General features: G+C 38.8%; 1 protein-coding gene across 2 annotated transcripts in view; it reads left to right on the top strand.

Annotated features, from left to right (window-relative positions):
- The window catches only part of c6 (complement component 6), a 71,919-nt gene that overhangs the window by 32,074 nt on the left and 24,304 nt on the right, over positions 1-15,541 (top strand). For both annotated transcript variants that reach the window (XM_062031610.1, XM_062031609.1), the window contains 4 exons: positions 6,279-6,420; positions 9,036-9,174; positions 9,479-9,655; positions 13,608-13,851. In XM_062031610.1, coding sequence (XP_061887594.1) covers positions 6,279-6,420; positions 9,036-9,174; positions 9,479-9,655; positions 13,608-13,851 — 702 coding nt within the window. The remainder of the gene's footprint in view (positions 1-6,278; positions 6,421-9,035; positions 9,175-9,478; positions 9,656-13,607; positions 13,852-15,541) is intronic.

Below are 15,541 nucleotides of genomic sequence, written 5' to 3'. Positions count from 1 at the left end.
CTTGCCTGTACCGGAAGTAGCGTGACGTCGCAGGTTGAAAGGTTCAACCATTTCCCACATTTCCCCATTGTGTACACCAGCAGCGAGAGCGATTCGGACCGAGAAAGCGACGATTACCCCATTAATTTGAGCCGGGATGAAAGATTCGTGGATGAGGAACATGAGAGTGAAGGATTAGAGTGCAGTGCAGGACGTATCTTTTTTCGCTCTGACCGTAACTTAGGTACAAGCTGGCTCATTGGATTCCACACTTTCTCCTTTTTCTATTGTGGATCACGGATTTGTATTTTAAACCACCTCGGATACTATATCCTCTTGAAAAGGAGAGTCGAGAACGCGAAATGGACATTCACAGTGACTTTTATCTCCACGACAATACATCGGCAAAGCACTTTAGCTACGGAGCTAACGTGATAGCATCGGGCTTAACTGCAGATAGAAACAAAAGAAATAAACCCCTGACTGGAAGGATAGACAGACAATCAACAATACTATTAAACCATGGACCTGTAACTACACGGTTAATGCTTTCCAGCCTGGCGAAACTTAACAATGCTGTTGCTAACGACGCCTTTGAAGCTAACTTAACTACGGGACCTCACAGCGCTATGCTTAAAAACATTAGCTATCCACCTACGCCAGCCAGCCCTCATCTGCTCATCAACACCCGTGCTCACCAGCGTTCCAGCGATCGACGGAGCGACGAAGGACTTCACCCGATCATCGATGCGGTCGGCGGCTAGCGTCGGATATCGTGTCTGCTATCCAAGTCAAAGTCCTCCTGGTTGTGTTGCTGCAGCCAGCCGCTAATACACCGATCCCACCTACAGCTTTCTTCTTTGCAGTCTTCATTGTTCATTAAACAAATTGCAAAAGATTCACCAACACAGATGTCCAGAATACTGTGGAGTTTTGCGATGAAAACAGAGCTTTTTGTATTGGATACAATGGTGTCCGAATACTTCCGTTTCAACCATTGACGTCACGCGCATATGTCATCATACATAGACGTTTTCAACCGGAAGTTTCCCGGGAAATTTAAAATTGCACTTTATAAGTTAACCCGGCCGTATTGGCATGTGTTGCAATGTTAAGATTTAATCATTGATATATAAACTATCAGACTGCGTGGTCGGTAGTAGTGGGTTTCAGTAGGCCTTTAACTTCAAAACATGCACATTTCCACTGTCATTGATGATACGGGACTGCATGTCAGGCAATGGCACTGGAGAGATGGCTGCCATTACATATTCAATAAATGCACAAATTTACATTGACATTTTGGACACTTTTCTTATTCCACCAATCGAAAAGATATTTGGGGATGATGACCTATTTTTTCTTGACAATAATGTATCTTATCATAGAGCAAAAACTGTAACAAATAAAGAAGAAAGATGCATAAGGTCAATGTCATGGCCCTGCAAATAGTCCGGATCTCAATCCAATTGAAAATCTGTGGTGGGAAAATTGAAGGAAATGGTCCATGGCAAGACTCTAACCTGCAAAATTGATTTGACAACAGTAATCAGAGAAAGTTGGAACAAGATTATTCGTTAGGTCCGTGTCCCAGAGATTGCAAGCTGTCATAAAAGCCAGAGGTGTAACCGTACTTCTTTTGGATTGTTTTGTGTCATGTTTGCGTGTCTCGATTGCTCTGTTGATTGCTATTTTGGAATTGGAATTGAAAAAAAAAAAAAAGAGAAAAATAAATGAATAAATAAAATAAACATTTAAAAATATAAAAAAACTATTCCCTGATTATTTTCCTCAGAATTGAGCGATTCCATAATTTGAATTGTCCTTGATCTAAACATGAAACTGTTACTGACTACCACAACATACATTTAAAATTTATACTGCATTCTTGATTTATTTTAGTGTTTTTTAAAGCCAGAAAGTTACCATTTCAAATGACTATAGTTATGTAATGTGTTTTTTTTTTTTCTGCAAAATTAAACAACTGTCTGGAGAGTCTATATTTTTCACCAGTAGTTGTAGCAGATAAAACTCTACTCACAGCATGTGCAAACAATCAATAATAAACCAACACTGGCAATTAAACACTCCAGATTAGGGATCAGAGGCAGGTGAGTCCCCTGGTCACTAAACAGGAGCAGGTGTGTACAATCAGGGCTTAAGCCAAAGGTAAAGTGGCTGACAATAAGGCAAACAAAGTGCAATGAAAAGTAAGAGCGGTGGTATGTATTTATTTATTTATTTACATTACATTATTGTTTCTTTTGTTAATATCAGAGTCCATTCTGCAAAAAGGTCATCCCTAGAAGCACACATTTTATGGACAGGGACCCACAGTTAAAATATACATCATCATATAATATGCTAAATATGGTACAATACAATACATTCCAAATCTACCCACCAAAAACCCATTTACAATTTCATTTATAAAATTATAAATAAAAAAGGAATCTTTAAATCCACCAAATCAGTCTCAATATCCTACTATGCAAATTTGATTAAAAGGTTGCATCTTGAAGATCTGCGATAATCTCATCATATACCGCTATTTAAGCTCCAGAAAAAGGCAGTTAGAATTATACATTATGCCCCATATAATAATAATAATAATAATGGATTAGATTTATATAGCGCTTTTCTAGACACTCAAAGCGCTTCACAGAGAAGTGAGAACCCATCATTCATATTTACAACTCATTCATTCATCATTCATTCTCCGGTGTGAGCGGCACCGGGGGCAAGGGTGAAGTGTCCTGCCCAAGGACACAACGGCAGCGATTTTGGATGGTAAGAGGCGGGGAGCGAACCTGCAACCCTCAGGTTTCTGGCACGGTTGCTCTACCCACTACGCCATACCGCCCTAGAGCTCATACCATTCATAATGAGTAATGTTCTTAAACTACATGATATAATCCAATACAGTAGCCTTCAAGTTGTGTTCATGGCCTCACAAAGGGCTCTACCTGCAAATATACAGAGTCCGTTTTCACTCAGAGATGGTCCACATGAACTCGGGGGTGTCCTGAAATTCAAACATAACATGATAAATTCCACATTCAAGGCTCAAACGTTATCTATAGCGGGGGAAATTAAACTGTCTTCTAGCCTAAGAGTGTTCAACCTTGCGGTAAAAAAATGTGTTGTTGGGAAACTATCAAAAACATGACTAGTTGTTTGGACTATCTCAACTGTGGGACACAGGTGCAAAATAACTCACTCTGGAATAAGGGACATAACACATCAGACAAGCATTCAGAAGATGAAAGATGTTTTAATCTTTTAAGAATTTAATCCGTATACTACGTTATACATAATATACGCACTGTGGAATCTGTTGCACTCAGTAAGCTTCAGAAGATTGTACCCATAAAAAAGAGGATTTGAGGGAGTATTAAAGTTTGCCCATTATATACACTACCGTTCAAAAGTTTGGGGTCACATTGAAATGTCCTTATTTTTTAAGGAAAAGCACTGTACTTTTCAATGAAGATAACTTTAAACTAGTCTTAACTTTAAAGAAATACACTCTATATATTGCTAATGTGGTAAATGACTATTCTAGCTGCAAATGTCTGGTTTTTGGTGCAATATCTACATAGGTGTATAGAGGCCCATTTCCAGCAACTATCACTCCAGTGTTCTAATAGTACAATGTGTTTGCTCATTGGCTCAGAAGGCTAATTGATGATTAGAAAACCCTTGTGCAATCATGTTCACACATCTGAAAACAGTTTAGCTCGTTACAGAAGCTACAAAACTGACCTTCCTTTGAGCAGATTGAGTTTCTGGAGCATCACATTTGTGGGGTCAATTAAACGCTCAAAATGGCCAGAAAAAGAGAACTTTCATCTGAAACTCGACAGTCTATTCTTGTTCTTAGAAATGAAGGCTATTCCACAAAATTGTTTGGGTGACCCCAAACTTTTGAACGGTAGTGTAACACATATGGTTTTCTTCTGAAGAATCTCCAGTTTTTTTTCAAGATAACCGGGATACGTGTTACACCATGTGACATTGCAATAGTTGATATGTGGTTCGAATAGAGTCCGATACAGAATTAGGAGAGCTTTAAGAGGAAGAAAGTGGACAGGAACTAAATACCAAAACATAGGAAAACACACACACAATTACAACTTGTCATGAGTGATCATGACAGCATTATGTAATAACTTAATACATTTTGCAAAAAGTTATTAGAAAATGCGGGTGTGGCACTTAAAAAAGTAATAATTTGGTCCATTAATCGAATCTGATGCCTGATTTAGAAAAACTATCATAGCAACAATAATTCATAATTAAAAAGTGTAACGCATGCATTTTGTAGTACCTGACGAGTTACTACAAAATGAAGCGTTATGAGGTGAAAATGTATGACATTATTGCATAATGCACCATTATTATATAATGTGTTGTTACACCAGGATGTCGGATGCTCAGGGAATGGTTAGCAGGCGCCGGCTGGATCTGTCTGCAGATGTACCGGTTTATCGTCAGGCTTTATGGCAAGAACTCACAGGCAACCTGATGCCTTTTACATCGGCAGTCATGTCGAAAGCATCAGTCTTGTAACTTCTCTGACACACCTTCATAACCGTGCTTTATGTAAAGCTCTCCTTGGACCAGACCTGGGCAAATTAAAGCCCTGGGGCCACATGCGGCCCGTTAAGGTTTTCAATCTGGCCCGCCGGACATTCCCAAATATTTTTTTTTAGATCTTTAAGATGTAAAGTGTAGCTGCCATTATGATGTGCAGTGATGTTTTCTAATGACCGTAAGTCTTGAACTATACAAAGTATTTCAATGGTTGGAATCTGCGCTTTTGGATGATATACCAGTTACTATGGTAATCTAATTAGTTACTATGGTAATCTAATTAGTTACTATGGTAATCGACGTCACAGCAGCTAAGACGAGGCATCAAGCAGTGTGGGTGGGAAGCGTTTCCACAGGCGGAAGGAAATTTTCACAACAAAGTTCTAAAGCTTAGTGATATATCAGATATATCAGATTGTAGGTTAGTTTATTTTGTACCCTTCGCGTTCATATTTCACTGTTTGTTGCAATTTTGTAGCGTAGGGGGTGTGACGTTCATATTTTGTCAATATTCAGGGTTTTATCGTTCGTGGAAAAATTTTAAATTCCATTACGTTTTTTAAGGCGGTCTGTCATGACATTTTTAGCATTCAATCAGACATTATTGTGAGGTTTTGTATTAGTGTTCCTAAAAATAGATATACACATTTGTTTCTCTAAATGTGGCCCCCGAGTCAAAATAATTGTCCAGGCCTGCCTTAGACGATGGCAGCCACTCAAGGAGCCCAAAGGCTGTTCGTCGCAATGGAAGGTTTGGGTCGGGCTGTGGGATCACAGTCTGGGGCGATTTCTGAACTGAATCGCAAGATTCAGGGACGGCGTGGCGAAGTTGGTAGAGTGGCTGTGCCAGCAATCGGAGTGTTGCTGGTTACTGGGGTTCAATTCCCACCTTCTACCTTCCTAGTCACGTCCGTTGTGTCCTTTGGCAAGACACTTCACCCTTTGCCTCTGATGGCTGCTGGTTAGCGCCTTGCATGGCAGCTCCCGCCATCAGTGTGTGAATGTGTGTGTGAATGGGTAAATGTGGAAATACTGTCAAAGCGCTTTGAGTACCTTGAAGGTAGAAAAGCGCTATACAAGTATAACCCATTTATCATTTATTTATTTATAAGATGGATCACATCATGGAGAAGCTTGCTGAAAGGGAAAAATTGGATATGAGAGCCAACATGGACGAATGGAACAGACAAGCCATTGTAATGTCTGCTCGCGGAAAAACAAAAATCCTAATCTACGATTTGACTCCCTCGAATGGCCTTGATGCAACAACAAGAACAGGCTGTTCTGTTAATATCCCCTGAGGACTCTCAAAGATGGACGCTTTTGACGTCCCTCCCTCCTCAACGACACCTGGAAGTCGAACTTTGCTTGCAATACATGCAGAACGGCCCAGGGCCTATGGACACAACACCACTACACCAAAAGACAATGGGCATATACACAAACACACTCCCCACCCCTACCCCACGCCTTCGCCACCACTTAATTCTCCTTCGGGGTGATGGACGGCTGAGTAGCGCTTTATAGCAGCAGGCCGTACAATAATTCTTACTCATCTGTTCCCATGCATAATGAGTATTTATGTTGTTGCAGCATCAACAACATATTCATAAACTGAACCAGAATCATTCATTCTTAGGACATTTCACATTGCTATTATTTATCTAGACACGCCCATTTGAAGTCGTTATTTTCTTCTTCAGGACGCTGCCTCAACGCCACGCTATCGTGCAACAAACAGAACGACTGTGAAGATAACTCTGACGAGAGGGACTGCGGCGACTTCAAAGTCGTGTGTCCAGCCGAGAAGAGAGTGGCTCCTGGGGCGGACCTGGTGGGAAATGGGTAAGCCAAAGAAATAGAACTTGTTCTGTGTTGTGCCTGCCGAGTTTATGAATGAAATCCCTTTGTATTAGGAGTCTTCTTGTCCGTTTCCCTTTTGAAAAAAAAGTATTTAAACAGGTCGAGCATTTCTAATGACAATGGATTAACAAGATTTGTGTCAGTCAATCAATCAATCAAAGTTTATTTATATAGCCCTTAATCACAAGTGTCTCAAAGGGCTGCACAAGTCACAACAACATCCTTGTATGTAGACAGTTTTGGGACACAAAACAGTGGTCCATTTAAGAAATTGGATGCAAAAGTTGTAAAATGTGACAATATCTGAGTTTAGCCTTACATGTGTATATATATATATAGCATGTGTTCAGCATATGTCAGGGGTGTCCAAAGTGTGGCCCGGGGGCCATTTGCGGCCCGCAGCTCATGTTTTACCGGCCCGCGGCACATCATTCTAAAAATACTAAAACTTTTTTTTTTTTAAACGTGGAATAAAAGATCAAATAGGTGAAATGCAACGAGAAAAAAAAAGTTGCATTGTTGACTCTAATAACACGATTTTTTAAATAATTTTACAAAAAATAATAATGAGTCAAAATCAATGTTGCTATGAATTATTGACTGATTTAAGGACAAAAAGGACACAAATACAACAAACAAACAAAAACATGAAAAATGTGAAAATGATTTTTTTAAAATCCATACAAATTATATACTAATACTAATTATACTAATTATTATATTGACTGTTGTTATAAATATACTAAACTAATTACATTATATATTATCTGAAGCTGATATAGAGATTTAAGTGTTGAATGTAAAAAAAATTAAATAAAAAATAAAAAGCATAACCATTTTATGAGTGGGGCACTTTTGGATCCCCCAAAATTTTAGTGGAATCAAAAAACACCTGCCTTTGCTAAAAATAATAATAATAATACATTAAAATCAATTTTGCTGTGAATTATTGACCTATTTAGGGATCAAATTACTTCACATCAAATATTCCACTTTGAAAATCTTTTTGGGAAAAATATTGTATATTTTGTATTTTTGCCCCAAAAAATTGGGTGACTTATTTTTAACCTTTTATAAGACTGAAACCCTTCTGGGTCCCTAGGGCCTAACATTAACGAGCCCCAAAGGTTAAAAAAAAAGTGTATGTTTTATTGGTTTTGTAAATGAGGAAAATATCAAAATGGCTCCCGCGTGCTTTGATTTTTCAGTGTGCGGCCCTCAGTGGAAAAAGTTTGGACACCCCTGGCATATGTGCTCAAAATAGAGGTGATTAACCTGCGTGCATAAAGGATTAATGCAATATTTTTTGTGATTAATCACATGAGTTAACTCAATATTTTTGACAGCCACATATACTGTGTATATATATATATATATATATATACATATATATATATATATATATATATATATATATATATATATATATATATATATATATATATATATATATATATATATATATATATATATATATATATATATATATACATACGTTAGGTCAGGAAAAAACACAGAGGCTATTTCATCCCTACAAGCCCGTTTCGCAGGTTTCTCTGCTCCTCAGGGGATTTTTCCCTACAAGCCTGTTTCGCAGTATATATATATATATATATATATATATATATATATATATATATATATATATATATATATATATATATATATATATATATATATATATATATATATATATATATATATATATATATATATATACGTTAGGTCAGGAAAAAACACAGAGGCTATTTCATCCCTACAAGCCTGTTTCGCAGGTTTCTCTGCTCCTCAGGGGATTTTTCCCTACAAGCCTGTTTCGCAGTATATATACACTACCGTTCAAAAGTTTGGGGTCACATTAAAATGTCCTTATTTTTCAATGAAGATAACTTTAAACTAGTCTTAACTTTAAAGAAATACACTCTATACATTGCTAATGTGGTAAATGACTATTCTAGCTGCAAATGTCTGGTTTTTGGTGCAATATCTACATGGGTGTATAGAGGCCCATTTCCAGCAACTATCACTCCAGTGTTCTAATGGTACAATGTGTTTGCTCATTGGCTCAGAAGGCTAATTGATGATTAGAAAACCCTTGTGCAATCATGTTCACACATCTGAAAACAGTTTAGCTCGTTACAGAAGCTACAAAACTGACCTTCCTTTGAGCAGATTGAGTTTCTGGAGCATCACATTTGTGGGGTCAATTAAACGCTCAAAATGGCCAGAAAAAGAGAACTTTCATCTGAAACACGACAGTCTATTCTTGTTCTTAGAAATGAAGGCTATTCCACAAAATTGTTTGGGTGACCCCAAACTTTTGAACGGTAGTGTATATATATATATATATATATATATATATATATATATATATATATATATATATATATATATATATATATATATATATATATATACTGAAAAAAATAAATAAATACAGTATACTGAAAAAAACATTGTATCCCCTGGACTAATGTAATTAATGATCCCTGATAGTAATGATATAATTGATACTGAAATGTTCAACAATAAATCGATCTTACATTAAAATAAAAAATTGTGACATGTTATACATTTACCTTGCATATTTTTTTTAGGTTTGATGCACTGGCAAATGAGCCAAGGGCGGCGGTCCTGAACAATATGTTTATGGGCGAAAATTGCATCATCAGGAGGCCTCAGAGTACACTTCTCTACCATCGGATACCTCATAACTTTGAGAGCTTTGATATCAAGGTAAAGTTTACATTAAATCCCTCTCCAATATGTATTTTCTTCAGCACACTGAAGTCTGGAAGGGGAGTCAAACAGTTTTTAGACAAGATGATTGGTCGTTTTTGATACCTATTTCTATTTTTAGTATGTTTTGGAACTATTTGGTTAGTCACGTAACAATGTACATGATTGTAGGCATTGATCATCAGATTGTTTCAGTGCTGCGTTGTTACATAATAAACACTTAATGATATGTTTGCTAATCTCACAAGAAATGTTTCAGGTGAGTATACTGTATATGTTAGTTTCTGTTGTGGTTGCAAAGGTTGGCATGCTGGAAGATTTCAGCACAGATCCTAAGCCACTCCACACTGAGTCCATTAAAGTGAAGACCTCTACTTCCCGTGAAGGCAATGAAATCTTCAAGAGATATGGCTTCTTCTGGATATTTTGGCCAAAGGTGACATCATACAAGGATGCTTTTGAAGCCTCAAAGAAAATGGTGAGTTAGCAAAAAAAAAAAAAGGTATGGTGACGCACTATTGACCTGCCCAACTGCACCTTATCTTAAACCAGGGGTCGGCAACCCAAAATGTGAAAGAGCCATATTGGACCAAAAATAAAAAAATAAAATGTGTCTGGAGCCACAAACAATTAAAAGCCTTATATAAGTGTTATAATGAAGGCAACACATGATGTAAGTGTCTATATTAGCCTACTATCAAAAGCTGAAGCAAATCTTTGACAGACATGTTGTATTTTAATTTTTATTTTACACATGTTTGCAACATTGGAAATCATTAGTAAAATGGAGGCTTCTAACAGGATGAGATAACTTCTGGAAATGACTGGCTTAGATTGGCCAAAGGTATAGATGTGCGTGTCCAAGTTTAAGGAAACGGCAGGCTGTCTTCTATTAATGTATTTATTACAATCTTTGCCGGCTGGGTAATGTTTGCTGTGGTCTGGAACAACATGGCACACAAACAACTATGAGAAATGCAGCCAATATTACATACAGATGATGTGTCATGAGACATGCAGATATAAATTAAATACACAGAGGACGTAAGTAAAGGGAATTAAATGAGCTCAACTATACCTACAAACGAGGCATGATGATGCAATGTGTACATACAGCTAGCCTAAATAGCGTGTTGGCATCGATTAGTTTGCAGTCATGGCTTGACCAAATATGTCTGATAAGCACTCCAGCAAATCAATAAAATCAACAAAGCTCACCTTTGTGCATTCCCGCACAGCATACAACGTTTGGTGGACAAAATTAGACATATAAAACATCTTTCTGTGGCAGCGTCAGAGAAAGTTGTACATGTGAACAAACTACGATGTGTTCAAGGATCGTTGAAATTAGTAGGACAAAACGGTGCTTGCCAAATACTCTTATCAGTGAAGCATGTATAACATAAACAGTGGGATTTCTTACAATTAAGAAGGTTTGTGTCATGTTTGTTCTCCTACAGAAAATATATTAAAACAAAAAATATATTTTTTTCTTCATCTTTTTCCATTTTCACACATCTCTGAAAGAGGTCCAGGGAGCCACTAGGGCGGCGCTAAAGAGCCGCATGCGACTCTAGAGCCGCGGTTTGCTGACCCCCCCCGTCTTGAACAAACACCTAACCACTTTTGATAGTAACATATAAAAATAATAAAATGGGGACAAACTCAAAATCAGTTATCTGGTCATCATCAAGTTGACTCTCACTAATACTTTTCAGTGCGTAGAATTAACGATCCTTAAAGGCCTACTGAAATTATGTTTTTTTATTTAAACGGGGATAGCAGATCCATTCTATGTGTCATACTTGATCATTTCGCGATATTGCCATATTTTTGCTGAAAGGATTTAGTAGAGAACATCGACGATAAAGTTCGCAACTTTTGGTCGCTGATCAAAAAAGCCTTGCCTGTACCGGAAGTAGCGTGACGTCGCAGGTTGAAAGGCTCCTCACATTTCCCCATTGTTTACACCAGCAGCGAGAGCCATTCGGACCGAGAAAGCGACGATTACCCCATTAATTTGAGCCAGGATGAAAGATTCGTGGATGAGGAACGTGAGAGTGAAGGACTAGAGTGCAGTGCAGGATGCATCTTTTTTCGCTCTGACCGTAACTTAGGTACAAGCTGGCTCATTGGATTCCACACTTTCTCCTTTTTCTATTGTGGATCACGGATTTGTATTTTAAACCACCTCGGATACTATATCCTCTTGAAAATGAGAGTCGAGAACGCCAAATGAACATTCACAGTGACTTTTATCTCCACGACAATACATCGGTGAAGCACTTTAGCTACGGAGCTAACGTGATAGCATCGGGCTTAACTGCAGATAAAAACAAAAGAAATAAACCCCTGACTGGAAGGATAGACAGAAAATCAACAATACTATTAAACCATGGACCTGTAACTACACGGTTAATGCTTTCCAGCCTGGCGAAGCTTAACAATGCTGTTGCTAACGACGCCATCAAAGCTAACTTAGCAACGGGACCTCACAGAGCTATGATAAAAACATTAGCGCTCCACCTACGCCAGCCCTCATCTGCTCATCAACACCCGTGCTCACCTGCGTTCCAGCGATCGACGGAGCGACGAAGGACTTCACCCGATCATAGATGCTGTCGGCGGCTAGCGGCGGCTAGCGGCGGCTAGTGGCGGCTAGCGCCGGCTAGCGCGTCTGCTATCCAAGTCAAAGTCCTCCTGGTTGTGTTGCTGCAGCCAGCCGCTAATACACTGATCCCACCTAAAGCTTTCTTCTTTGCAGTCTTCATTGTTCATTAAACAAATTGCAAAAGATTCACCAACACAGATGTCCAGAATACTGTGGAATTTTGCGATGAAAACCGAGCTTTTTGTATTGGATACACTGGTGTTCGAATACTTCCGTTTCAACGATTGACGTCACGCGCATACGTCATCATACATAGACGTTTTCAAACGGAAATTTAGCGGGAAATTTAAAATTGCACTTTATAAGTTAACCCGTGTTGGCATGTGTTGCAATGTTAAGATTTCATCATTGATATATAAACTATCAGACTGCGTGGTCGGTAGTAGCGGGTTTCAGTAGGCCTTTTATCCTTCATAAAAGCACTATAGATCAGGGGTGCCCAAACGTTCTCCACTGCGGGCCGCATACAAAAAATAAGGAAGTTTACCCGGTCATATTGATACTTTTTGTGCATCAAAGATGCTGCGTGGTTCAATAAATGCTAAGTTATCTGAACAAAACACCAACATCTCCGCTTTGTATTATTGGTGACGAAGCAAGCTAGTGTCACTGGGGGACGAAAATGGCCCTTGGGTTGTAAATTTTTGGCACGCCTGCTATACAAAACCCAAAACCAGTGACGTTGGCATGTTGTGTAAATCGTAAATAAAAACAGAATACAATGATTTGCAAATCCTTTTCAACCATCCGGATTGTTCTAGGCACAAAGTTCAAAAGCCAGCATCTGTGATGGTATGGGGCTGTATTAGTGCCCAAGGCATGGGTAACTTACACATCTGTGAAGGAAACATTAATGCTGAAAGGTACATACAGGTTTTGCCATCCAAGCAACGTTATCATGGACGCCCCTGCTTATTTCAGCAAGACAATGCCAAGCCACGCATTACAACAGCATGGCTTCGTAGTAAAAGAGTGCAGGTACTAGACTGGCCTGCCTGTAGTCCAGACCTGTCTCCCATTGAAAATGTGTGGCGCATTATGAAGCCTAAAATAGCACAACGGAGACCCCCGGACTGTTGAACAACTTAAGCTGTACATCAAGCAAGAATGGGAAAGAATTCCACCTGAAAAGCTTCAAAAATTGGTCTCCTCAGTTCCCAAACGTTTACTGAGTGTTGTTAAAAGGAAAGGCCATGTAACACAGTGGTAAAAATGCCCGTGTGCCAACTTTTTTGCAACGTGTTGCTGCCATTAAATTCTAAGCTAATGATTATTTGCAAAAAAAAATTAAGTTTCTCAGTTCAAACATTAAATATCTTGTCTTTGCAGTTTATTCAATTGAATATAGGTTGAAAAGGATTTGCAAATCATTGTATTCTGTTTTTATTTACGATTTACACAACGTGCCAACTTCACTGGTTTTGGGTTTTGTATATTGCGGGTATAGGCTCCAGTTCTGTAGTTGACGTCACACCAAGAGGGGGCGGCAAATAGAGGCTGGCGATTGAAGTTAGTGGATTTCTAACTGATATTATGGGAAACGACTGACAGATTTATTCTTAGGGGCAAAAAATACATTGAGAAAAAGTGATGGTGAAATTTCAGTTGTTTTTAAAGAATAACAAAGTTTAGACTGCTCATATCTCAAAATACTCGTAAATTGAGGTATTGTGGTACAAGGATTTTTACAGTAGATATTGGATCAAATGATGATGGAAAAATAATGTGTTATAATAATGTTTCAAATATTCCTCTTTAGGACTCCTTATTTTTGCGGGTGCACCAGGTACTCCCTGTGTCCACATTTAATGTGCGAGACCCAAGCGATTTGGTCTTGTCCGGACCTTTTCTCCAGTTCCTCCACGCTCTTCCGCTGGAATACAACTTCGCCCTTTACAGGGACATCTTTCAGCGCTTTGGAACACACTACTACAGTTCCGGGACACTGGGGGGTCACTACGACTTGCTCTACCAGTACAACCGAGAAGAGCTCACCAGTTCAGGTAAAAACTTTTTCTCATTTGATACCTCACACAGTTTAACAACAAGCATTTAAAGGCCTACTGAAAGCCACTACTACCGACCACACAGTCTGATAGTTTATATATCAATGATGAAATCTTAACATTGCAACACGTGCCAATACGGCCGGGTTAACTTATAAAGTGCAATTTTAAAGTTCACGCGAAACTTTCGGTTGAAAACGTCTAGATATGATGACGTATGCGCGTGACGTAAATGGTTGAAACGGAAGTATTCGGACATCATTGTATCCGATACAAAAAGCTCTGTTTTCATCGCAAAATTCCACAGTATTCTGGACATCTGTGTTGGTGAATCTTTTGCAATTTGTTTAATGAACAATGAAGACTGCAAAGAAGAAAGCTGTGGGTGGGATCGGTGTATTAGCGGCTGGCTGCAGCAACACAACCAGGAGGACTTTGAGTTGGATAGCAGACACGCTATCTGACGCTAGCCGCCGACCGCATTGATGATCGGGTGAAGTCCTTCGCCGCTCCGTCGATCGCTGGAACGCAGGTGAGCACGGGTGTTGATGAGCAGATGAGGGCTGGCTGGCGTAGGTGGATAGCTAATGTTTTTAGCATAGCTCTGTGAGGTCCCGTAGCTAAGTTAGCTCCAATGGCGTCGTTAGCAACAGCATTGTTAAGCTTCGCCAGGCTGGAAAGCATTAACCGTGTAGTTACAAGTCCATGGTTTAATAGTATTGTTGATTTTCTGTCTATCCTTCCAGTCAGGGGTTTATTTATTTTGTTTCTATCTGCAGTTAAGCCCGATGCTATCACGTTAGCTCCGTAGCTAAAGTGCTTCGCCGATGTATTGTCGTGGGGATAAAAGTCACTGTGAATGTCCATTTCGCGTTCTCGACTCTCATTTTCAAGAGGATATAGTATCCGAGGTGGTTTAAAATACAAATCCGTGATCCACAATAGAAAAAGGAGAAAGTGTGGAATCCATCCCTTGTACCTAAGTTACGGTCAGAGCGAAAAAAGATACGTCCAGCACTGCACTCTAGTCCTTCACTCTCACGTTCCTCATCCACAAATCTTTCATCCTCGCTCAAATTAATGGGGTAATCGTTGCTTTCTCGGTCCGAATCGCTCTCGCTGCTGGTGTAAACAATGGGGAAATGTGAGGAGCCCTTCAACCTGTGACGTCACGCTACTTCCGGTACAGGCAAGGCTTTTTTTATCAGCGACCAAAAGTTGCGAACTTTATCGTCGATGTTCTCTACTAAATCTTTTTAGCAAAAATATGGCAATATCGCGAAATGATCAAGTATGACACATAGAATGGATCTGTTATCCCCGTTTGAATAAAAAATAATAATTTCAGTAAGCCTTTAATGCTGTGCTAAACGAACATAGACCTTAGCTAAGGCTAACAAAAGGAGTTTGGATTTTTGTATTTTATTAACATTTTTTATTTATGAACAATAGGCCATTTTCTAACCAAAATTCGGGAACTTTAGGTTCCTGTTGTGTGGTTTGTGTTTCCACCGCATATCCCAGTTCAGCAAAGTGTATATACATAAAGCTGATGACGTATGGATGAGTGGTAAAGTATATTTCTACTTTGATGCCATGTAAATAAATAGACAATATTAGTTTAGATTTCTTTCATTAAAGCGTAAATAAAAAGAAATACAAAGCTATAATATATAAAACGGTATGA

Source organism: Entelurus aequoreus, linkage group LG21 (assembly GCF_033978785.1).
Source record: "Entelurus aequoreus isolate RoL-2023_Sb linkage group LG21, RoL_Eaeq_v1.1, whole genome shotgun sequence".
In the NCBI taxonomy this organism is placed as follows: Eukaryota; Metazoa; Chordata; class Actinopteri; order Syngnathiformes; family Syngnathidae; genus Entelurus; species Entelurus aequoreus.
The sequence above is the reverse complement of the archived record's forward strand: the minus strand, read 5'-3'. Positions and strand labels throughout refer to the sequence as shown.